At 39.2% G+C, this 26,460-nt stretch overlaps 1 protein-coding gene across 1 annotated transcript; it reads right to left on the reverse strand.

Moving 5' to 3' along the window:
* Nucleotides 1-8,801: 8,801 nt before the first annotated feature.
* Nucleotides 8,802-9,428, reverse strand: LOC141691580 (uncharacterized). Its single transcript, XM_074496319.1, has one exon. It carries the CDS (start codon nucleotides 9,426-9,428, stop codon nucleotides 8,802-8,804), a length of 627 nt encoding a protein of 208 aa, XP_074352420.1.
* Between the last annotated feature and the right edge of the window lie 17,032 nt (nucleotides 9,429-26,460).

Consider the following 26,460-nt stretch of genomic DNA (forward strand, 5'->3'; position numbering starts at 1 on the left):
TTGTTCCATGAAATTGATAAGACATTTACTGGCCCAAACAAGTCCATGTGAATAAGTTGCAATGGTGCACTTATAGAACTCACAGTTTTTGACTTATGACTTGATCTCTTTATTTTTCCTTTCTGACAAGCTTCACAAACTTCAACTTGAGCAAATTCCAGTTTAGGTATGTCTCTTACTAACTCCTTTTTGACCAAAGTGTTAATTGCCTTGAAATTCAAGTGAGACGGCTTCTTATGCCATAGCTTGATTTGTTCTTCTGATGCCTTGGTGTAGAAGTAATAAATTCCATCCTTATTTATTGAGTTTAAGTCTGCAACAAACAAGCTTCCTTTCCTTGCTCCTTTCAGAGCAACTTCACCAGTTTTCTTGCTGATAAAAGTACATTCTTCTTTGTTGAATAAAACTTCAAAGTCTTTGTCTGCAAATTGGCTAACACTGAGAAGATTCACCTCAAGACCAGCTACTAGTGCTACATCATCAATGACAATGTTTTCAGAAACAATCTTGCCATATCCCATTATGAATCCTTTACTGTTGTCTCCAAAGGTTACCAAAGGGCCAACTTTCTCCTCAAATTATGATAGCGGGGCTTTATCACCTGTCATATGCCTGGAACATCCACTATCTATGATCTAGATGACTTTCTTCACTTTGCCCTGCACATAATGAGTTTTAAGTGTGTTTAGCAACCCAATCAGTGTTGGGTACTTTCTTCTTGTTAACTGATTTAGTAGAAGTAGAATGAGTAGTTTTAGATAAAATAGAGTTCATTGACTGTTGAGCATTTTCTCTTTCTGTTGTAAACCCAATTTTTATTTCTTTGAGGTCTACTCTCAGTTTGTGACAACTGTTCATCACTTTCAAGTTGCAATGAATGCAGTCAAACTTCTCACAGAAGGAGTATGGATCATTTGCATTTGCTTCATTGTATTTGCAGGCTCCTTCAGTTGGCTTGCTAACTGCCTTTTTACAAAGGTGAGTTAGATAATTCACAGAGCCACATTTTTCACATTTCTTTCTTGGAGCATCTGTAACATAAGCAAAATTGTTGCATTTGTTTATCCCTATTTTCCTATTTCTATATTTCTTTTTCTTTCTTGCATCTTCAGTTTTGGTTTCTTTAACATGTGTCTTGGGACTTTGTTTGTCCATGAGCTTCTCTTCAGTATTGGAAGACTGAGTTGATTCTGCAGTTTTCTTCTTTTTGTCCTCATCAGCAATTTCTTGCTTGATAATCAATTCTTTTTCACTGAAGTTGACTTCACATGCCTTGAACATAGGTGATACAACCTTTTTCAGCATAGCTGGAACATTTTCATTAGTTGTTGTTTTTCCTTTGTCACCTATCTCTTTCTTCTTGCTGTTCAAGGCATCATAGTCAAGACCAATAACAATATTTGCACATGGTTTGTTTTTCTCATGGTATTGTCCAACCAGCTCAGATGCAATTCTGAAAGACTTCAACTTCACCTCATTCTTTTCCAGCTTCTCCCTTAGCACTGCTTCAATTTCATTTGCACACTTGAGCTTGTTCTTGAGATAAGCATTCTCCTGCTTTACAGCTTCAAGCTCCACCAACAACAATTTTATTTCTTGCTTCTCACTTTCAACCTTCTCATTTATCTTTGTTAATCTGCTAACTTCTTCATTAGCAACAACCATGCTTGTGTGAATGTGAAATATTTATGTGCTCATCTTCTATACAGTTTCCTTATATTGAATCACATTTAAATCAATGGTGGTAAGAGTTGGTACCTGTGATTTAGATGATGATGATTCTCCTTGCTCCAGGCCATGAGTGCATAATTTCCAAATTCTTCATCTTCATTATTTTCAGAGTCATCCCAACTTTTACCCTCAATAAAATAAGCTTTGCTTTGCTGTTTCTTCGGAAGAGCTTCATACTTTGCTTCCAATTCAAGATAAGCTTTATCCTTCTTTGCTTTCTTGGTATTCCTGTATTCTGTAGCAAAATGGTCCAACTCATCATAGTTGTAGCACCTTATTTTAGATCTGTCAACAAATCCAGTTTTGTAACCATTCTTGCTATCAGAAGTGTACTTCCCTTTTCGTTTTCAGCTACTGTCTTTGTTGAAAGACTGTCCTTTACCCTTGAAAAATCTTGGCTTCTTTACTCTAATGTTAGAGAATTTTCTAGCCAAATAAGCCATTGACTAATCTAGCTAATCCAGTTTATCAAGAGTGTAGAACTCATCTTCTTCCAGTTCCAGAATCACTTGTTCCTGTGAATCATTTATTCTTTGCTCACTTGTTGAGACAACTGGAGTTTGAGATCTTGGCTCATCAATAGATGTTTGGCTTTCATTGACAATTAAATCACTTGAGCCATCTACAACATGTCCCTGACCAAATCTCAATGATTTCCTTTGAATCATTTCTAGTTCATATGTTTTGAGAATTCCATATAGAAATTCCAGTGTTATTCTGCTCAGATCTCTTCCTTCCCTGATTGCTGAGATTTTCTGTTCCAAATGACCAGGGAGAGAAGCAGGAACTTCAAGTTCACTTCTTCAGCTTCATAGTATTTTTCATGGAGCTGCAAGTCATTTATCAGCTTGTTGAACCTTTCAAACACATCTGTTATACTTTCCTTTGGCTTAGCCATGAAACCCTCATATTATGAAATCATTATCCTTCTCTGATTAGATCTAACTTCCTCAGTTCCCTCATAGAGTATCTCAATCTTTTTCCATATTTGCTTGGCAGTGTCACAATTGACAATATTGTTGTACATCACATTGTCAAGTGACTCAATCAATATCAATTGCAAGCCACTATCCAGGGAAACTTTCTCTTTTTCAGGCTCAGTATACTCAGAAGGGTCTTTTGGAGCATAATGAGCTGGAATGACCATATCACCATCTGTTGATTCTTCAACTCTAACCATAGGAGTGAAGGGCCCATTTTTGAGTATCTGAATATAAAGTGGATTTGCCATCCTAACAAACAACAACATTTTCTTTTTCCAAAGAGTGTAATTAGCTTTGTCAAAGGTAGGAATTTTGATGCTACTGATTCTCTGTATATTCATTCTTCCAAGATCTTGAATCTGTTTACTTTCAGATTTTGCTCTGATACCACTTGTTAGGAAATGAATAACACACAGGGGGGGGTGAATGTGTTTTATTGTTTTTAAGCTTTTCTTGAATCTTTTATGGCTGAACAAAGTAAATTAAATCTTGTAGTGAAAGTGTGTTCACGCAGAAATTAAACTTGCAAGAATAAAGAACACGGATCTTCAAAACTCACTTAATTTTATATTAAAATTAAGAATATTTTGCTACAAAATTTCTAGGCTCTTTGTTGATAAAGAGCTTAGCTTCTTCTTGAGAGTGTTACAAGATTTTTTATCTAAATTGTTACAACTGACTAAAAGACCAGTGTTAACTTTATAATTCAGTTAACTGATGGTTTACATAGTGTACAATAAGACATGCTATTAGCTTTAGTCAACAATCACTTGCCATTTCCATTTATAGAAAAGTATATCTTCTATTTCTAGCTTAATATATCTTTAGCATCCTGTGATTATCTTGATCTTCCTTTGTCAGTTAATCTTCACCATTGATCTTGCACATTCTTCAAGCGGCTTTTTGTAGACTTGTCAATCCAGCTGTTTGGATTGTTTGTTGATTATTAATCTTGGATATTAAACTGATCTGCAATTTTATACTTTGAGATTTTACCTCGAGATCTCCATTTGGTCTATAGAGAACTTGGCATCTCGATAAGTATATTGGCTTATCGAGATCTCTAATACTCCATAGCAAATTTGACTTGTAGAGGTCTCTGAGTTCTCCATAAGAGAATTTGGCTTGTAGAGATCTCTGGTCTTTATATCTTCACTTTGACTTATCGATATCTCTGAGTTCGCTAATGGCTTATTGACTTATCGATAACTCAGAGTTCTTTAGTCAAATTTGACTTGTCGACAACTCAGAGTTCTTTAGTGAATTTTGGCTTATCGATATTTCTGAGTTCTCTAGTGAAATTTGACTTATCGATAACTCAGAGTTCTCTAATGAATGTTGACTTCTCTAATGAATATTGACTTGTCGATAACTCTGAGTTCTCTAGTGAATAAATGACTTGTCGATATCTCCAAACTCCATGTCTTCAATTTGGCTTGTCGATATCTCTGTGAGTTCTCTAGTGCCTTTCCTGACTTCTCGATAAGTCATTTTGAGTTCTCGAATGACTTCTCTATAACACTAAATTTGTGACTTGTAGATATCTTGACTTAGAATATTTTTCCTAAAACAGATTTATTCAACTCCAAGCTTCTTGACAATTCTTCTGAGGCATGATCTTCTTGATCTTCTTCCAGATAGAATCCTTAGGCTTGACACTGTTTATAGAAATAGACTCCAGTCTCCTCCTTTGACAATTTTACAGACTTTAAGTGTTACAAGTACAAAATATAAATTAAGATAACAATACAACTTACTTAGGGTTGACAAATTGTCTTAGTCTTGTTAAAGTACATTCATGTCTTGCACAACAAACGCTATCGTGGTTAAAATTAGGGGTGAGCGCGATGCGGTTTTTTCCTCGAACCGCAAACCAAACTGCACATACGGTTTGATCAAATTTCCAAACCGCAACCGCACCGCGTACCCTCAAAAACCGCATAAACCACACCACGAAAATGCGGTGCGGTTTGGTGCGGTTCATTGCGGTTTATACATTACAAGTTTGAATAATTTAAATAAATATAAAACTTAAATTTAATTAAATTTACGAATAATATAACAAAGTCGCCAATATTCTTCAATAATATAAATTAGAAATTACACACCGTAAAATTTAACGTAGAAGCCTGGCTCGATAATTAAATGAGTTTACTATTAAATAGTTGGCTTTGTACCCTGTGTCTCATTGTTTTTGAAGAAACACAAACAGGATGATCACTATGCAACAATTGATCTTGGAGAAATAAGATGATGACTAAGCAAACACTACTAGTATGTTAAATGGAATCAGAATTAATAAATGAAATCATGAAATATAAGTATTATATATATATATATATATATTAAATATTACGGTGCGGTGCGGTTTGAACCGCATTTCAGAAATTTAAAACCATAACCCGCACCGCACCGCGCGGTTTATTAAAAATTCAAACCGCAACACGAAAATTAAAAACCGCATTTTGCGGTGCGGATTGGTGCGGATTGGTGCGGTGCGGGCGGTTTTTACGGTTTATGCGATTTTCTGCTCACCCCTAGTTAAAATTAATGCAGAATTAGAAAATAATAAGAATAACTTAAATAAAATAATAAATAAGGACAAGGATAAGATATGACAGTAAGTGTTTTTTTGTTTGTTTGTTTTTTTTGAAAACGTATATAACCATTTTTTGTAAGCCATTTTGAAGGTTGGCAATTGGACTATTCGGTTTCTCTCTATTTCAACAAAAGGGACGCTGCGATCTCATCTCCTTCTCCACCGTCTGCCACCGTCTCTGTAAGTTTCCTTTCTTCCGCCTCATTTTTCCGCCTTTTTCTTTATTTCTCTGTTAAGTGCATTCCATATCAGAAACTCGGGTTTTGTTGTTGTTCTTGTTCTTGTTATAATGGATGAAGCTAGCTCTTTGTCTTCTCGCACCGTTTCTAACCGTAATCCTGAAAAGAGACCCCTCGATGAAGGAGATCAAGAATCTTTTCTTAATCTGAATAACTTAGAGATCCCTGACTTGGCCCAATGCGGCTCCTTTGATTTTCAATAGGAAGATGAGTTCTTGAAGGGTATTTCCGAGGGTCCGTTTCTCTCACCTCCGCCGAGTCCTCGTACTTTAGAGCTTAGGAATGGGATCGTAAAGGAAAGTCTTCGACTGTGTAGGGATGAGTTTTTGGATGAGTCGAGCCTTAACTATCTTAGTTATTACATTACTAAAAGGCAACCGATGGACAAATTGAAGGCGCATATTGACTTGGAGAATGGGTATCGGTATCGTGCTCCGACCGCAGATGAGCGTGTATAGATGATGCCGGAGTTTGGGATGCATGGTATACCGATGATTTTATTCCATTTTGGGCTTCGGTTACCGATGCATCCCTTATTTTTGGCGATGTACGATGCTATTGGATGTGGGATAGGTCAGTTAACGCCCAACTCTATCGCCCAACTTAGTGGATTCATAGCTTTGTGTTGTGACGGGAACATGATTCCCATGTTGAAGTTATTTTTCTCGATATATGGTGTTCGTTACCATGAGGGCCAGGTTTACTTCGATTCCCGACATAAGAGAATGAAAATTGTCAGTATGAGGTCATCGAACTCCGGGTATCATGCGAAGTGGTTGTATGTCGGGGGTTCGGATTTGGAGTTCGTGAAGCCTAGTAGTAAAGTTAGCCATGGAACAATCGATTATTTAAACAATTTGGAGAAATATGACGCAGAGTATTTGGACGAGTTTCATGGGTCCATTTCATTGTATACCCACTTATAGTTGTGGGATTTTAAGTGTTTGGAGATGCACGATTGTAAGCGGGGATGTTTTTGATAGTTTTTCTTTCATTTATTATGCATTTGTTGTTGTGAAAGATTATATATATACTATATCTCCCTTTTTCTTTTGCGGTTTATCTCTTCGTTTGACTGACCGTTCTTTTTTTGTGTTTTTGTTTATATCTCAGTAGCTGGAGCCTTTTTGAAGAAGATTCTTAACAGTGGTATCCGAGAGGAGATGGACAAGGCTATGTTGTTGCTTGTTCAAAGGGCGTCTCGAGGAACCGTCGATGCTTCAAAGCCTGGCCCGTCGAATCATCCTGGTCATTCCATATCGATCGAGCTTCTTGATGATCAGGGTAAGGTGGTAGAGGATCAGGACAAAGTTCCATCGGGTGTCAAGCCTTTGGGTATCAACCCTCGCAAACGTCTCCTCCGGGTAGTTGAAGGGGAGGAAGTTGGTGAAGCTGATGCGATTGGTGGTGATGTGGCAGTTGGTGCGGTGAATAAGATGGACACTTTGGTTGGGAACCGGGTCTTGATGTCTAACACCATCGACCCTCGATCTAGGCGAGAAGCTGTTAGGGTGGAAATTCAGCCTTCTGAGCGCTAGACTGGAGGAGCCACAGTGCCTTTAAGGGCTCTTAAGATTTTTAATCTTCCTCAGGATGTAGTTTCCTATGAGGGTCGGTGTCGGGATGAGCTAATTGATCGATGCAAAGGGCGAGCTGGTCGGGTATGAGTGTTTTATTTATAATTTCCTTTTATTTATATAGAACCAGTTTTCCTTTCGTTAGTCGTATCTATTATTTTTTTAATTGTATTTTTGGTGCTCTTGCCTTGACAGTTCCTTGCCGACTTTATGCATATTATGGAGGAGTTTAAGGCTGATAGTGATGGTGAGGCTCGGTCCAAGGTGGAAGCTGAGATATCTGCTCTTAAGGGAGAGAATAAGAAGATTGGGGTGAGTTGTGCAGAATTAGAAAAGCGATCAAACGATTTGGCAAGTGCAAACTCCGCGCTGTCGAAGAAGATTTGAGAGATGGAGGTCGCGGATCAATCGTTGAACAATAAGGTTTCAGAGCTCGAGATCCGACTTCGTTAGGTGGAAAACGAGTGTGATGAAGAGAAGGCTAAGCGCGGGGGTTTGGATCGTCAGCTTGAAGGTATGAATACGTCGTATAAGTTGATTGTTGAGGAGAATGAAAACTTGAAGATTGAAGTACAAAAGGGGGTGGAGGACATTGCCGAGGCTCTAGGCGTTGGTTACCGCCATATGTCCGCCGTACGACCGAAGCAGGGATCAATGTTGAAGGACACTCTTTTGAGAATTACCTTCGAGATTTGGCTGCCTCGTAGGGCGGTGGGTAGTGAAGTCGGGGAATGCCCCGTTTATTGATGTACTAATATTCTTGCTACTTTTGCTGTGCCTGGTTGTTGTTTGAACTACATTTTGTTGTTATTTATCGCTTGAATTTGGGATTTTGTCTTCTTTTTCTAAATGTTTGCTTATTTTTTTATTTATAAAGATCTTGAAGACGTGGGGTTATCCTTTGAGTCATCGTGTTAACACGTAAATAAGGTGATCTTTTTTAGATTTGACTTTATTTGCTTGGTAGTTTACTTTGTTGTTAGTGGAAATTTAGCGGCAAAATTCTTGTCCTGAACTGTTTGCCTTGCTGTGTTTTCACTGCGTTTAATTTGCTTCTCTTTTTGTTGTACCTATAACTAATTTTTCACAGTTTTATAGAGGAATATGTCATGTCGCGATGTGAATATTGTGATAACTCTTGCTAATTTTCACTTTATCATGAGGTTTTCACTTATAATAGTTAAGCTGTATTTGGATGATTTGGGAGATTTTATGTATTATCGAACATGTAGAGTTGTTCGCAGTCACAAGGAGTATTTGTCAAATTATTGTTGTTGGTAAAGGAAGTAGATTATTCTAAAAGTTTGTTTTTTTAGACTAAAGATCGACATCAAGGCCGATTTTATTGAGATAACTTAATGGACCTCCCTACAGGGATCTCATGTCGACCCCTTTACGTCGAGGGTGATTTTATGGAAAATATATTGGAGATGTCGTATATTCAGAAAGTTAAGCCAACAGACAACGAAAGTCATATTTATTGAAATAATTTAATGGACCCCCGACGGGGACCTCATATCGACCCCTTTTCGTCGAGGGCAGTTTCATAGGCGGAGAATAAAGTCTTACAAGCATCGATGTCAATCATCTAAGATAATCATTGGTAGAATTTTTTAAGGTGGATTCCATTCCACGCGTTCTTGATTTTCTGGCCATCGAGTTATGCCAATTGCTAAGTCCCTGCACTGACCACCCTCGAGATCCTGTATAGACCCTCCCACATTGGCTTGGACTTTCCTGTTACAGCGGACATTGATGCAGCGGACTCTCGAAGGACGGGGTCGTTGATTTTAAGGCCTTTGCTTTTGACTTTCTTATTGAAGTATTTGGCAGTTTTCTCTTGCTGCATTATCATTTTGAGCTGCGCGGTCTCTCTTGTTTCTTCGAGGAGATTGTTGTGGAACTTTAAGCCTTCAACAGATCGGGAAGAATCGAAGCCTTCAACTCTTGGAGAAATTAAGCTTATTTCAACAGGAAAAACAACATCGAAGCCATAGGCCATTCGAAACGGAGTCTCATCGGTCACAGAGCGAGGTGTTGTTCTGTGTGCCCACATGACGTTTGGCAATTCATCGACCCAACATCGAGGGATTTCTTCGATCCTTTTCTTGAGACCTTGAAGGATAGTTCGATTTGTTACTTCCGCTAATCCATTGGCTTGGGGGTACGTCATTGATGCTTTGATGTGCTGGATCTTGAGTTCCTCGAGGGCTTTTTCAAACTTTGCTCCTACGAATTGTATTCCATTGTCGGAGACGAGGATTCTTGCGATGCCGAATCGGAATGCCACATGTTCCATAAAAAAATTCAATCATCTCCTTTTCTCGAATCTTGGAGAGGGGCTTTGATTCAACCCATTTAGTAGCGTAGTCGACAACAACCACTATATATTGGTATTGATTTTTGGTCTTTGGAAAAGAGCCTATTATATTTATCCCCTATTGGAAGAAAGGACACGAAGCGAGGATCGATGTGAGCTCATTTACTGGTCGACGACTGACACTGCCATGAACTTGGCAAGCCTGAGATTTTTTGACGTACTCTTCACAATCTTTGCGCATCGTGGGCCAGTATAGTCCCTATCGGATGATCTTGAAAGCCAAATTTTTACCTCTGAGGTGCTCGCCACAAATCCTTATGTGAACCTCGATAATGGCGTATTGGGCCTCATCATGGCTAATACATCAAAGTAGGGGCTCAGTTAACGCTCGTCTGTAAAGTGTTGATCCGAGGATACAATAGTTTCTTGCCTTGAACATTAACGCTCGAGCCTCATTCTTCGACCCATGGAGCTTATTATCGAGGATATACAAGATGAAGGGTGTTCTCCAATATGAGATATCTCGTATCTCGTTAATTGAGAGCTCATAGATGGATGGTGTCGATCGTTCTTTGACATAAATGGGTTTAGTGGTGATGGAGAGATTTGAAGACTCTAGCCATGCTAATGAGTCCGCCCACTGGTTTTCCGCTCTATCGATATTCGAGAGCTTCCACGAGGGAAAGTTTTTCAACAAGTCTTGGGCCCGTGTGAGGTATAAGGCCATCCTGTCATTATGGGTCTTAAATTCTTCGTTGATTTGCTTTGTCACTAAATGAGAATCTCCGAATATGTCTATTACCCTATATTTCAGATCAATTGCCAAATTTAGACCCGTAATTTAGCGCTTCATATTCTGCCACATTGTTGGTGATGGGGAATTTGAACTTGGGAGCTTGTTGGACTTTGAAACCCTTTGGGATAATTAAAATTATGTCGGCGCCTCCTGAATGGGCTGTAGAGGAACCATCGATAAACAGTAGCCAAGGCCTCACAGTATTTTCATCGAGGTCGGGGTTTCTGGCTTTGAATTGGCATTCAACGATGAAGTCTGATAAGATTTGGGCTTTGATCGCGGTCCGAGGTTTGTACTCGATTAAAAATTGGCTTAGCTCGATTGTCCACGCAGCTAGCCTTCCCGTCATGTCGGGTTTGTGTAGGATCCTTTTGAGTGGCTGATTTGTGAGTACATGTATTTCTCTTGCTTGAAAGTAATGGCGTAGATTCCGGCTCGCGATCACCAAAGCATATTCCAGTTTTTTGACTTGGGGATATCTTGTTTCCGCATCGCGGAGTGAATGGCTGATGTAATACACTGGAGTTTCCTTCCTTTCAACTTGTCGAACAAGGACCATGACGACTGTTTTGTCGATAGCCGAAAGGTAAATTTGCAGAGGTTCACCTGGAATAGGTCGTGTAAGGATCGGTGGTTTAGTTAGGAAGGATTTTAATTTGCCGAAATTGTTTTTACAATCACCATTCCACTCAAAACATGCTGACCTCGAGGCCTTTTTTATTACGGCGAAGAATGGGAGGCATCTTTTAGATGACGGGAATAAACCTTCGATGTGCAGCTATGCATCCTGTTAGCTTTTGTAGATTTTTGATAGATTTAGGATCTTCCATTTCTAAGATTTCTCTTGTCTGCACTGGGTCTGCCTCGATGCCTCGCTGGGTGACTAGAAACCCTAAAAATTTTCCGGCAGGAAGTCCGAAGGAGCATTTATTTGGATTTAGCCGTAAGTTATAGCTTCACGCATTTTCGAAGGTCTCGCGGAGATCGAGTATGTGATCTGAGGCGAGTTTAGATTTGGTTATCATGTTGTCGACGTAGAATAGCATGCTCTTTCCAATTTGTGAGCCAAAGATCATATCCATCATTTGTTGGAACGTGGCACCGTCATTAATCAGGCCAAAAGGCATGACTCGGTATTTGAACACTCCCATGTGCGTGCTAAATATAGTTTGTTCCCAGTCTTGGGAGTCTATCTTTATCTGATTATAACCTGAAAAAGCATCCATGAAAGAAAGGAGCTCATTTCCAGCTTTAGCGTCGATTAGCTGATCGATGTTTGGGAGAGGGTAAAAGTCTTTGGGGAAAGCTCGGTTGACATCCGAGTAGTCGATACACATTCTCCACTTTTCATTGCTCTTTTTGACTAGCACCATATTAGAAATCCATGAAGGAAATTGAACAGGTTCGATGAACTTGGCTTTGAAAAGTCAATCTATTTCTTGGTCGATAGCTGTATTTTTCTCGTCGGAGAATATTCTTCATTTCTATCGCACTGTTACGATGTCTTTGTTAATATGGAGGGAGTGTCATGCAATGACTTGGGGATGCCCGACATATCCTTAGAGTATCAGGCGAAGATGTCGACGAACTCCCTGATGACGTTGATGATATCTTGTTTGAGTGGCTCAGAGTCGGGGAGCTTCTTTCCCACTTTAGTCATCTTCGTTGAGTCACCCGAGACTACCTCAATTTCCTCTGTTTCTTCTGTCTGGGAGCATGAATTTCGTCCTGAAGACTCTATTAATCTCGGGGGTCGATGTCAAGCACTTGATTAACTCCTAGTTTCTCATCTGCCTTTTTCCTTGGTGAAACTGTGGTTAAATAACATTGTCTTGCTATTGCCTGGTCTCCGGTCATTTCTCCTACACCAAAGTCCGTGGGGAATTTCATTTTCAAGTAGGAGATAGAAGTTATAGCTCGTAGGGCGTTGATTATAGTTCATCCCAGTATGGCGTTGAAGCTATATGAGGCACTGATTACATGAAATTTGACCACTTTCCAAATTTGACAAAGGGGAGCCGAAAAGCACCGGCATATCGATGGTTCCTACCAAGTGGACCTCATTTCCAGTGAATCCGCATAATGGGGTCCGAGAATTTTCTAGTCTTCAATCTCTGATGTCCATTCGTGAGAAGGCATGGTGGTATAAGATATCGGCAGAGCTTCCATTATCTACCAACATTTTCTTAACTGTATTATTTCCCACTCGTGTGATAATGACAAGGGCGTCCTGATGGCCTTCGATGAGTCCAGGATGGTAATCATCATCAAAGAAGGATATGATTGGAGAAGGATTCGCTCGAGGGTGCTTAGCTGTCGAGGGGTTGACATTAAAAACTTCTCGAGCATAATATTTGCGAGAGTTGTGAGAAAATCCCCAGGCGGCTACACCGCCAAAAATGACATCAACGACGCGATCTTCCTCATCCTGATAATGACGTCGGGGAATATCATCTTGTTACACATAGTGGACAAGTAACATGGGGCTTTCGCTAACAGCTTCGAACCCCGATTGATTGTTGTTGTGTGGCATTTATGACACTTTATAATGCTATATTAAGCTTTGAATTGATGCGTTTGTACTCAAGTTGTTAGTGTTTTAACGTGTTTTATAGTGTTTTTGCATTTCAGACATTATCTAGGTAATCAGGTTAATTAGCATTATTTTGATGCTAATTTGGTCTTAAGGTGGTATTGGAATAAAAGCTCGTTGAAAGCCGGCTCGAAGCAGCAAAAAAAATAAGAAATCAAAAGTTTTTTCCAGAAGTACGCAAAGAATCATAAGCAAAGAATGTTGCAAGAAAAAGTAGCAGGAATTCTGGAAGTGGATCAAGCTACTGCTATAGCTTCTCAACTTCAAGCTTTGACGATGAAAGTGGACTCTTTGGCTAATTATGGAGTTAACCAGATCACTAGTGTTTATGAGCTTTGTGCGGGGGCACATGAAACTGAACAGTGTGCTATTTCTAGCGAATCCGCTAAATTTGTGAGCAACTTTCAGAGATCACAACAGCAAGCTCCAGCCACTTATCATCCGAACAACCACAATCATCCTAACTTCAGCTGGAGTAACAATCAGAATGCGGTGCAATAATCTTATTAGCCATATACAGCAAGGCTGTATAACCCTCCTGATTTTCAGTAATCGCAATATGCCCCGAAGCAACAACTTCAACTTCAGCTGTTACCTCAAGCTAATGAAAAATCTGAATTGGAGGAGTTGAGACTCATGTGCAAGAGCCAAGCTGTCTCTATCAAGACCTTGGAGAATCAGATTGGGCAAATTGCTAATGCATTACTAAATCGTCAACCTGGCATGCTTCCGAGTGATACTGAAGTGCCAAGAAAAAAGGAAGCTCATGAACATGTTAAATCAATCACATTAAGGCCTGGTAAGGTTGCGAATCCTGAAGAAGCTAAGACTCCAGATTCTGAAGTGGAGGCTTATGAAGAAAAAGTGCAGAAGGAAGCCGAAGTGGAACCAAGGAAGACTACTGTTGAGCACACTCCTCCTGAGTGTAATACAGGGGAGAAATAGATCTATCCTCCACCTCCTTTTCCTAAGAGGATGTAAAAGAAGAAACTGGATAAGCAGTTTGTGAAGTTTTTGGAAGTGTTCAAGAAACTTCACATCAACATACCTTTCGCTGAAGCTCTTGAGCAAATGCCTATTTACGCAAAGTTCATGAAAGGTATTCTCTCTAGAAAGGTGAAGCTTGATGTCTTAGAGACCATTGCTCTCACGAAGGAATGCAGTGCTGTGCTGCAACAGAAATTGTCTCCGGGGCTTAAAGATCCTGGAAGCTTCACTATTCCTTGCACCATTGGAAATGTGTCATTTGATAAGTGTCTATGTGACTTGGGAGCAAGCATCAATTTGATGCCATTGTCAATCTTCAAAAAGTTGGACTTGCCTGATCCAAAGCCTACATACATGACTTTACAGTTGGCCGATCGTTCTATTACATATTCGCGAGGTATTTTGGAGGATATCTTGGTCAAGGTGGATAAACTCATTTTCCTCGCTGATTTTGTAATTCTTGATTTCGAGGAGGATAAGAAAATTTCCATAATCTTGGGAAGACCTTTCTTGGCTACTGGCCGAACCTTGATAGATGTGCAGAAATGTGAGCTTACCATGTGAGTGATGGATCAAGATGTGACTTTAAATATGTTCAATGCCATGAAATTCCCTATAGAAAATGAGGAGTGTTTTAAGGTGGAAATGGTCGATACTATGGTAAATTCTGAACTCGATCGTTTGCTAAGGTCCGATGCCTTAGAGAAGGCCTTATTGGGGAATTCAGATAGCGAAGATGACGAGGGTGATGAGCACTTGCAATATTTAAATGCTTCTCCCTGGAAGTGAAAGATGGATATGCCTTTTGAATCTCTTGGATTGGAGGAGTTGAAAAGTTCTCCGAAGCACCTCAAGCCATCTATTGAGGAAGCTCCTATACTTGAGCTTAAACCTTTGCCTGAACATTTGAGGTATGCATTTTTAGGTGATGCATCTACTTTTCCTGTTATTATTGCATCTGACCTTTCAGGTACCGATGATGAGAAGCTTTTGAAAATTCATAGAGAGTTCAAATCGGCAATTGGTTGGACTATAACAGATATCAAGGGAATCAGCCCTTCTTATTGTATGCACAAAATTCTGTTAGAGGAAGGAAGCAAGCCTACTATTTAGCAATAAAAAAGGCTAAATCCGATCATGAAAGAGGTTGTGAAGAAGGAAATCCTCAAGTGGCTAGATGCAGGTATCATCTATCCTATTTCTAACAGTTAATGGGTGAGCCCAATTCAGTGTGTGCCAAAGAAAAGTGTTATCACTGTGGTAGCAAATGAGAAGAATGAGCTTATTCCTACACGAACATTCACGGGGTGGAGAGTTTGCATGGATTATAGGAAGCTGAACAAGGCTACAAGGAAGGATCACTTCCCTCTTCCTTTCATTGATCAGATGCTTGATATATTGGCTGAGCATGATTACTATTATCTTCTGGATGGCTATTCAGGATATAATCAGATTTGTATCACTCCGGAAGATCAAGAGAAGACTACATTCACATGTCCTTTCGGCACTTTTGCATTCCGAAGAGTTTCTTTTGGGCTATGTGGAGCGCCAACCACTTTTCAGAGATGTATGATGGCTATCTTCTCTGATATGACTGGAAATAATGTAGAAGTGTTCATGGACGATTTCTCGGCCTTTGGAACTTCTTACGACGAATATTTGCACAATCTTGGGTTAGTGCTGAAAAGGTGCATTGAGACCAACTTGGTTCTCAATTGCGAGAAATGTCATTTTATGGTGTGCCAAGGCATCATTCTTGGTCACAAGGTTTCTAGCAAGGGGCTTGAGGTGGACAAAGCCAAGGTGGGGTGATCAAAAATCTGCCTCCACCTATATATGTTAAGGGAATTCGCAGTTTTGTTGGTCATGAGGGTTTCTATAGGCATTTTATCAAGGATTTCTCGAAGATTTCTATAGGGAATTTGCTAGAGAAAGATGTTCCTTTAACGTTTGATGACGAGTGCCTTGCTACTTTTGAGACATTAAAGAAGAGTTTGATTACGGCACCTGACATAACTGCACCTAATTGGTCTGAACCATTTGAAATGATGTGCGGTGCAAGAGACTATACAGTTGTAGCAGTTCTTGGGCAATGCAAGAACAACATATTTCATGTATTCTACTATTCTAGTAAGACTCTTAATGGTGCTCAACTAAATTACACCACTACTGAGAAAGAACTTTTGGCTATCGTCTATGGTTTTGAGAAATTTCGATCGTATCTACTTGGGACGAAGGTGACAATTTTCACTGATCACGCAGCAATTCGATATCTCGTCTCGAAGAAGGGCTCGAAGCCAAGGTTGATTCGATGGGTTCTTTTACTTCAGGAGTTTGAGTTAGAGATCAAGGACATAAAAGGGACTAAAAATCAAGTCGTCGATCATCTCTCGCGTTTAGAGGATCCAATTGCTACTTCGCAAGATAAGTCTTTGATTAATAAGTCTTTTCCCAATGAGCAATTATTTGGAGTGCAAGCAGACGAACCGTGGTTCGCCGATATAGTGAACTACCTTGTGAGTAACGTTATGCCTCCAAAGTTGACTCCCGCTCAAAGGAAGAAGTTTCTACATGAAATGAAGTGGTATATGTGGGATGAGCCATTTCTTTTTCGCCAAGGAACTGACCAAATCATCAGGAGATGTATTCCCTACAGTGAAACCGGGGGGGGGGGGATCTTGCGAGATTGCCACTCAATGGTTTATGGAGGACATTATGGTGAAGAAAAGACAACATCTCGTATTCTTCAAGCAGGTTTCTTTTGGCCAACTTTGTTTAAATATGCTCATCAGTTGTTTTGAAATGTGATCGATGTCAACGAGTGGGGAATATGTCTAAGAGGGACGATATACCTCTTAATGTGCTTCTTGAGTCGAAGTCTTCGATGTTTGGGGAATTGACTTCATGGGGCCATTTGTCTCATCGTGTAACAATCAGTATATCTTGTTGGCGGTTGATTATGTGTCGAAATGGGTTGAAGTTAAGGCATTTCCAACGAACGATACAAAGGTAGTGCTTAGTTTTTTTCACAAGCAGATATTCACAAGATTTGGAACTCCAAGAGTCATAATCAGTGATGAGGGGTCGCATTCTCGTAACCGCAAGTTCACTGCTATGATGCAAAGGTATAATGTGAATCATTGCATTGCTACGGCTTATCGTCCTTAGACGAATGGTCAAGCCGAAGTATCTAACAGGGAGATCAAGCGCATTTTAGAGAAAGCTGTGTGTCCACCAAGAAAGAATTGGTCTTTGAAGCTTGATGAAGCTGTTTGGGCATATCGAACAGCATACAAGACTCCGCTAGGGATGTTACCGTATCAGTTGGTTTATGGTAAGGGGTGTCATTTTCCGGTGGAGCTAGAGCATAAAGCGTATTAGGCTTTGAAGAAATTGAATCTGGATTTGGATGCAGCTGGAAAGAAGAGGATGCTACAATTAAATAAACTTGACAAATTTCGACTTCAAGCTTATGAGAACAACAAAATGTATAAGGAGAAAGTCAAGAGGTGGCACGATCGGGGTCTAGTGCTCAAATCATTTGTTACGGGGCAACAAGTTCTTTTGTTCAACTCTCTTCTCTGTCTTTTTCCTAAAAAGTTGAAGTCAAGATGGTCAGGGCCGTTTATTGTCAAAATTGTGTTTTCACATGGAACGGTGGAAATTTTTGAGAATGATCCGGGCCAAGCATTCAAGGTAAATGGTCAGAGGTTGAAGCATTACTATGGTGACATGGCAAACCGCGAGGTGGTTAGTGCCGTTTTATTATCCGTTTGATCTCGAGTTCTACGTCAAGCTAGCAACATAAAGTAAGTGCTTCTTGGGAGGGAACCCAAGTTTGTTGTACATTAGTAAGTAGAGGAAGCAAAAAAGAAAAGAGAAAATCACAAAAAAAATCAGAAAAAGTGAAAAATTCAGGACCGACTACAGAAGCCTGGCGCGCCCGCACCGAAATCACAGAAACACGGCGCGCCCGCGCTGATCCAGGGCGTGGCCGCGCCGATTTAGCAGAAGTAGCGCGCGCCCACGCTGTCTTAGCGCACGCCCGCGCCATGGTCCCGATTTTGAAAAAAATGAAAGGCAGTTTTGAAGGGGAAAATCGGGATTTTTGCTATAAAATCAATTCCTAACCGAATTTTACTCCCCCACATCCCAAATTTCCCTCTCCAAATCAAACCCATTACTCCCATTATTCCCATAATCAAATCCCACTTCTCTTCCATATATAATTCTCTTTTCACCACCTATATATACATATACCTCATACACAAACTTCTTCACCACTTCACAAATTCTCAAACACAAATTCTCTCTCAAACACAAAACTCTTATTCTCTCTACTCAATTCCAATGGTACCCAAGAGACAAAGAACACAACTAAGCAGCAGTACCCCCGATTATTCTAGTGTGGGTGATGTAAGGACAAGGTTCTCTACTCCCGAGGATGAAGCGGAGTATACGAGGCTTCTCTCGAAGCCGATCATCAAGGAACGAGGTTTTCTGCCATCGGGGAAGGATGGTAAGCTTTTGGAGATGATTTTAGAGATGGGATGGGTTCCTTTTTGCAAGGCACCCGCTGCTGTGCCCATGAGTGTTGCAAACACGAAGGCTGAGAAGAATGGTTTCACGGTGGTGCGAGGAAGGACTGTGGAGTACAGTGTGGAGGCTATTAGGACGGTGATTGAGCAGCCCGTGAAGAAGCCCTGGCAAGACACTTGGAACGATAAGACTCCAGAGGACTTTGATCTGGATCTTATTATTGCTACGCTGTGCCAGCCCGATACTCACTGGAAGATCAAGAGGGGCACGACCGAGTATTCTACGTTTCCAGCTTCCAGCTTCCAGCATGAACAGGTTTTCCCGTGCATAGAACGCGTTTATTTGTGCTAACATCATGCCATCTTCTCATATGCATGAGATTACTGTGGAGCGTGCACGACTGTTATGGGGCATTCTTGTTAGGAATATGTGTATTAGTTTGATGATAAGTTCAGCAAAACACTTAAGTAGAAATCTAGTGTTTGTAGCCTCAACGGATAAGACCATCTTGGCTATCCGTTGAAGGAGTAGCCTTACTTAGCAATAAGTTTGGTATTGTAGCACATCTCACTCTCTGGTTTCAAGCTGTAACTCTTAGATGTTGTTAGGAGATAATCAGTCATATTGACTACTAATGGATGTACAAATAGGAGGGCTAATTGTAAATATTTCATGCCTTGTAATTTTGTATAAGTGAAGAAGTGTCAACGGATATTGAAGACCTTCAACGGATAAGAAACTAAGCTTCAACGGATGTCTCTAACGCTTCAACGGATAATATCCATCAACGGATAAGTGCTTCAACGGATAAAGCTTCAACTGCTAGAGCATCAACGGATAAAGCCATCAACGGATGAAAGCTTCAACGGATGCACTGCTAGAGCATCAACGGATAAAGCCATCAACGGATGAAAGCTTCAACGGATGCTCAGTCTCATAGCAGTTGATAGTGACAGTTAACAAAGCTGACAGAGGCACATGGATTGACAGAGATGTGGTAGCCTATTTCAGGAACAGCAGAAAAAGCAGCCGTTTTTAGTCTGGTTCAAAATGGAAAGTCAACAGATAATTCCATATTACACTGGATAAAAATGGAACAGAAACAAGTGGAGAACTATTGTCTTATTGTACTTTATCTTTGTCTTCACTTGTAAACTTGGTGTTATATAAACCAAGTTGTAGTAGCTAGTAATTAGAAGTGAATTTTCCCTGAGCTGTTTAGAAATATCAAGAGAGAAAATCATCTAGTTTGTACTAGGAAGCAGCTGTGATTTAGTTTTGAATCACAGATTTTCTGAAATAACACATCTCTGGTGGAACAACAAATCCACCAGAAAAGTTTTTAAGTTCTTTGTGTTCATTACATTTGTGTTTGAATATATATCTGTCTGCATCAGCTCCAAGCAATTCACACACATTTGATCACTCAAACACTTAGTCTTACAAACTGCTCAAAACTTGAAAAAGTTTTGAGATTTACATTCAACCCCCCTTCTGTAAATCTCATTATTAGTCCACTGGGAATAACAATTGGTATCAGAGCAAGCTATTAACATACAAAGAGTTTAAAGATCTATTCTGCTAACATCATGAGTAAGAAGGATATTGGTGTAAAGATTCCAATCCTGGAAAGAGATAACTATCATCACTGGAAGGTGAAGATGCATTTACATCTTCTCTCTCAAGATGAAAGCTACATCAACTGCATTGAGAATGGTCCTCACATCCTACACAAGGTGGCCACAGCTGCTACTGCTACAGTTGCTGTTGGACAGTCTATTCCCAAGCCAAAGGCAGAATGTACTGATGAAGATATTGAAGAGGTCCACAAGGACAAGAAAGCCATGAACATTTTGTTTAATGGCCTGGATCAAGATATGTTTGACAATGTCATCAATAGCCAAACTGCTAAGGAAATTTGGGATACTGTGCAGCTTATCTGTGAAGGCACTGAGCAAGTTAGAGAAAACAAAATGCAGCTTCTCATTCAACAATATGAATATTTTCATTTTGAAGAAGGAGAATCATTGAATGATACATTCAACAGATTTCAGAAACTATTGAATGGATTAAAGCTGTATGGGAGAGTGTACCAAGTCAAGGACTCTAATTTAAAATTTCTAAGGTCTCTACCAAAGGAATGGAAGCCTATGACTGTTTCTCTAAGAAATTCTCAAGATTATAAGGACTTCACACTTGAAAGATTATATGGAATTTTGAAGACTTATGAACTTGAGATGGAGCAAGATGAGCTGTTGGAAAAGGGAAAGAGAAAAGGAGGATCAGTTGCACTTGTAGCTGACAGTGAAAAAGTTGAAGCCAGAAATGAGGAAAAGATAATGCCAAGTCTCAAAATTGGCACAAGCAAATCAGAATCAAGCAAGGGTAAAGAGCAAGTTGCTGAGGATGAAGACAATTCCAGTCAGGATGAATCTGATGATATTGATGAACATCTGGCCTTTCTGTCCAAGAGGTTTGCAAAGATGAAGTTCAGGAAAAACACAAAGTTCACTAAGCCAAACAAAAACATGGTGGACAAATCAAAGTTCAAATGTTATAACTGTGGCATTAGTGAACACTTTGCAAGTGAGTGTAGGAAGCCAAATTCTGAGAAAAAGAAATTTGAGCAAGTTGATTACAAAAGGAAGTATTTTGATTTGCTCAAACAAAAGGAAAAAGCTTTTCTCACTCAAGATGATTGGGCAGCAGATGGGGTAAATGAAGATGATGATGTGGAATATGTCAACCTAGCCCTGATGGCTAATTCTGATGAAAATGAAACTAGTTCATCAAGCAACCAGGTAATTACTACTGATCTCTCTCAGCTTTCTAAACATGAATGCAATGAAGCCATAAATGATATGTCCAATGAATTATATCATTTGCGTGTTTCTCTTAAATCACTAGCTAAAGAAAACACTAGGATCAAAGAAAATAATGTGTTTTTAAGTGAGAGGAATGCTGTGTTAAAGAGTCAGGTAATTGAGCTTGAAAAGATTAAACTTAAATGCTTGACTGTTGAGAGTGAACTAGAAGAAGCTGTTAAGAAAGTAAAAATTCTTTCTAAACAGTTAGAAAGTGAGCAAGAGGTAATCAAGGCCTGGAAAACATCTAGAGATGTTGGTGTTCAAATTGCCAAGGTTCAGGGAATTTAATCATTCTGTGAGGATGCCTGGAAGAAAAACAAAAAGAAGTTAGAATTAATTGATGGATTGTCAACGGATGTGGAATCAATGGATGATGAAAGTTATCCGTTGAAGGAAGAAAATGAGCATCCGTTGAAGGCTCATCAATTAAAACAGGCAAGTTCTTTTAAAAATAAAAAGAATGATTCAACTCTCAAGAACTTTGTCAACGAAGGAGCTAGCACATCCAGAGATGTCAGTAAGGTGAATATAGGACACATGACTTTAGATCAGTTGAAAGATAGGCTTAAGTTGGTTGAGGATAAGAAGGAAACTAAAAGAAAATCTAAAAGAAATGGGAAGGTAGGGATTAATAAACATAACAATTACACACCTGATAGGTATGCTCCTAGAAAAAGCTGTGTACATTGTAAAAGTGTTAATCACCTATCTGATAATTGCAAATCTGTTAAAAATGCTCCCATGCCTTCAAATCCCTCCATGCCCAACATGTCTATGTCACCTCTGCATGCTATGCCTGTTATGTCTTACCAGAATCCCCATGCACATTTTGCAAACATGCCATACATTAACAATCCTTACTTTACTGCATTTAGTATGCCTCAAATGCCATACAATATGCCTATGTGGAATAACATGTTTGCACAACCTATGCCTTATCAAATTCAATCAAATGTGTTAAATGATTCTGTGACTAACCCTACACTTCAACCAACCACATCTGAGACCAAGGTTGACCCAAAGTTACCTAAGTCAAAAGATGCAGGAGGAATGAAGTCTAGGAAAAAGACTAACAAGGCTGAACCCAAGGAAACTTGGGTACCAAAATCAACTTGATTGATTTTGTTGTGTGCAGGGACAAAGAAGGAATCTATGGTACTTGGACAGTGGTTGTTCAAGACACATGACGGGAGATTTCACCCTGCTCACAGAGTTTAAGGAGAGAGCTGGCCCTAGCATAACCTTTGGAGATGACAGCAAAGGATTCACTATGGGATATGGCTTGATTTCAAAAGAAAATGTCATCATTGATGAAGTTGCATTGGTTGATGGTCTCAAACACAATTTATTGAGCATCAGTCAACTATGTGACAGAGGGAATACTGTTTCCTTCAATTCTGAAGCATGTATTGTCACAAGTAAAAAGGACAATAAAGTGGTTCTAACTGGAGTTAGAAAAGGAAATGTGTACTTAGCTGATTTCAACTCTACAGATGCAGAATCCATTACTTGTCTTCTCAGCAAAGCAAGTCCAGTTGAAAGTTGGCTATGGCACAAGAAGCTGTCCCATTTGAATTTCAAGACAATGAATGATCTAGTCAAAAAGGACTTAGTTAGAGGAATGCCTCTAGTGGAATTCACAAGGGATGGACTGTGTGATGCTTGTCAGAAAGGAAAGCAAAAGAAAGTATCATTCAGTAAGAAGCTTGAATCTGCAATTGATGAACCACTGCAACTTCTACACATGGATCTTTTTGGACCAGTCAATGTATTGTCAATTTCAAGGAAAAGATACTGCCTAGTGATTGTAGATGATTTCTCAAAGTTTTCATGGGTTTATTTTCTTGGATCAAAGGATGAAGCTAGTGAAATCATCATCAATCATCCTAATTTCAAAGTAAGGAATATTAGGAGTGACAATGGAACTGAGTTCAAGAATTCAACCATGAAGATGTTCTATGAAGAAAATGGGATCATGCATGAGTTCTCAGCTCCAAGAACTCCACAACAAAATGGTGTGGTGGAAAGGAAGAACAGATCACTAATTGAAGCTGCAAGGACAATGCTTGAGGAGTCAAAACTCCCAACTTATTTTTGGGCTGAGGCTGTTAACTGTGCATGTTACACTCAGAATATTTCTCTAATCAATCAAGCAAAATGCATGACTCCCTATCAATTATTCAAGAGAAGAAAACCAACTTTAAACTTTCTACATGTCTTTGGTTGCAAATGTTACATCTTAAGGAATCAATCTGATCACAAAGGAAAGTTTGATGCAAAGGCTGATGAAGGAATATTTGTTGGTTATTCTGCTGGAAAATCATATAGGGTCTACAATCTAAGAACCAACATTGTCATGGAATCTGTACATGTTGTGTTTGATGATAAAAAGATTGATGGACTAACAGATGAGGGACATCATGAAGGACTCAAATTTGACAATATTGAGATATATTGTGATGATAGTGAAGATGAGAATGATGAAGAAGGCATCTCAAGAAGAAACCAGAGTCTGCCTTTGGATAATGCACAGAATGCTGCATCCGTTGAAAGTCATAATTCAGCTTCCGTTGAAAGAAGCAATGCAGCATTCGTTGAAAGACAAAGTGCATCATCCGTTGAAGTTCATAACGAAGCATCCGTTGATCACAGTCTGTCAACGGATAATCAATTCACCTCATCAGTTGATAGAACTCCCAATTCCTTTCAAAGGATCAGCAACTCAGGGGGAGTTTCAACAAATCAACATTCTATCTCACATCATGACAATACTGAGGCAACCTCATCAAGGGCTAATCTACCACCTCAAAGGAAATGGACCAAAAATCACCCTTTTGAACTGATCATTGGTGATGCTACATCAAAAGTACAAACTAGAAGGGCTACTCAAGATGAATGTCTGTATAGTAGCTTTCTATCACAAGAGGAACCTAAGCGAGTGGAAGAAGCTCTTTTGGATCCAGATTGGATTTTAGCAATGCAAGAGGAGCTAAACCAATTTGAGAGGAACAAAGTGTGGAAGCTGGTACCCAAGCCAAAGAACAAGAGTTCTATTGACATAAAATGGGTATTCAGAAACAAGATAGATGAAAATGGCATTGTCATAAGGAATAAAGCCAGATTGGTTGCCAAAGGCTATTCTCAACAAGAGGGAATAGATTTTGATGAAACATTTACTCCAGTTGCAAGACTTGAAGCCATCAGAATCTTTCTAGCCTATGCAGCTAATACCAATTTCAAAGTCTATCAGATGGATGTCAAGAGTGCATTTCTAAATGGGGAATTGGAGGAAGAAGTTTATGTAAGCCAACCTCCAGGTTTTGAAGATCCAAATTTTCCAGACCATGTGTATTATTTGTTGAAAGCACTCTATGGACTAAAGCAAGCACCTAGAGCCTGGTATGAGACTTTATCAAAGTTCCTTTTAGATAATCACTTCACAAGAGGTATTGTTGACAAAACTCTCTTCTTTAGAAATGTTAATGGCTCTAAGATACTTGTACAAATTTATGTAGATGATATTATATTTGGATCTACAGATGATAAACTTTGTAAAAAGTTTGCTAAATTAATGCAAAGTAAATATGAAATGAGCATGATGGGAGAGCTAACTTACTTTCTTGGTTTACAAGTTAAACAAGTTAGTGGTGGAATTTTCATTAGTCAAACTAAATATATTTATGATCTTTTAAAGAAGTTTGACTTAATGGATTGTTCACCTGCAAAAACTCCCATGGCCACTGCCACCAAGCTTGAATTAAACAAGGCTGAAAAGTCTGTGGATATTACAAGTTATAAAGGCATGGTTGGCTCACTTTTATATTTAACTGCCAGTAGACCTGATATTATGTTTTCTACATGTCTCTGTGCTAGATTTCAAGCTGACCCTAAAGAATCTCACTTAGTGGCTATTAAAAGAATTTTCAGATATCTCAAGGGGACTCCAAATCTAGGAATTTGGTACCCTAGAGAGTCTGGTTTTGATCTAATTGGCTACTCAGATGCAGATTATGCAGGTTGCAAAATAGACAGGAAAAGCACAACAGGCACCTGTCAATTTCTAGGAAACAAGCTTGTATCATGGTTCAGCAAGAAGCAGAATTCTGTTTCCACATCAACAGCTGAAGCTGAATACATTGCAGCTGGTAGTTGCTGTGCACAAATACTATGGATGAGGAACCAGTTATTTGACTATGGTATAACTGTTGACAAAATTCCAATATTTTGTGACAACACAAGTGCCATTGCCATTACTGAAAATCCAGTGCAGTACTCAAGAACCAAGCACATTGATATCAAGTACCACTTCATTAGGGAACATGTGATGAAAGGTACAGTGGAACTTCATTTTGTTCCAAGTGAAAAGCAGATTGTAGACATATTTACCAAGCCACTTGATGAATCAACATTCACAAGATTAGTAAGTGAGTTAGGTATGCTTAACTATTCATAATCTATGTCATCTATGTAATCTGTCTTGTAGCCTGAAATGAATTTGCTGCAAGAACAAAGTTGGCTTTAATCAAGACTTATCCTATCAACGGATATTCCCTATCCGTTGAAAGCCAAAATTGTTCTATCAACGGATATTCATTATCCGTTGAAAGACAAATACATTTCTGGTAATTTTATCCTTCAACGGATAAAATAGTGTTGTTCATCAACGGATAACTATTTACCTTATCCGTTGATGTGTCACGTCAGTGAGTCACAGCCGTTGATTCTTTTACTCAACCGTTGATACATATATACAGTGTTGTATGTATTTGTATTTACGGTAGTTTTCAAAATTTCTACAGTTTCATTTATTCTTGAACGGCTATCACTTACTTAAAAGTATCATTTAATTATTTTATTTGTGTTTTAATTCAAGAAAGTATAAAAGCCCAATTGAATTCTTATTTTCACTTTACGCTTTCTTGCAATTATCATTCTCTTTCTCTCTCAATTCTCAAGTTTTTCTCTGCAACCTCTACTCACAACAATAGCACCAGTAGTCAAAATTATGTCTCAAACAGGATTTGTTTATGAAAAGAATAATTTCATAGTCTTGGTTAAAAAGAATGAAGCCCATTCTGATTATCACAAGATGATGGACTTCATCAAGAACTGCAAACTGAGCTATGCAATGCTGGAAGCCCCAACCATCTACTGTGAAGTGAATGAGGAGATTTGGACAACTGCAGAGTTCAACTCCACAGATATGACTATTGCCTTCTCTCTCAAAGG

This window comes from Apium graveolens, chromosome 10 (genome assembly GCF_009905375.1).
Source record: "Apium graveolens cultivar Ventura chromosome 10, ASM990537v1, whole genome shotgun sequence".
NCBI classification, from domain to species: Eukaryota; Viridiplantae; Streptophyta; class Magnoliopsida; order Apiales; family Apiaceae; genus Apium; species Apium graveolens.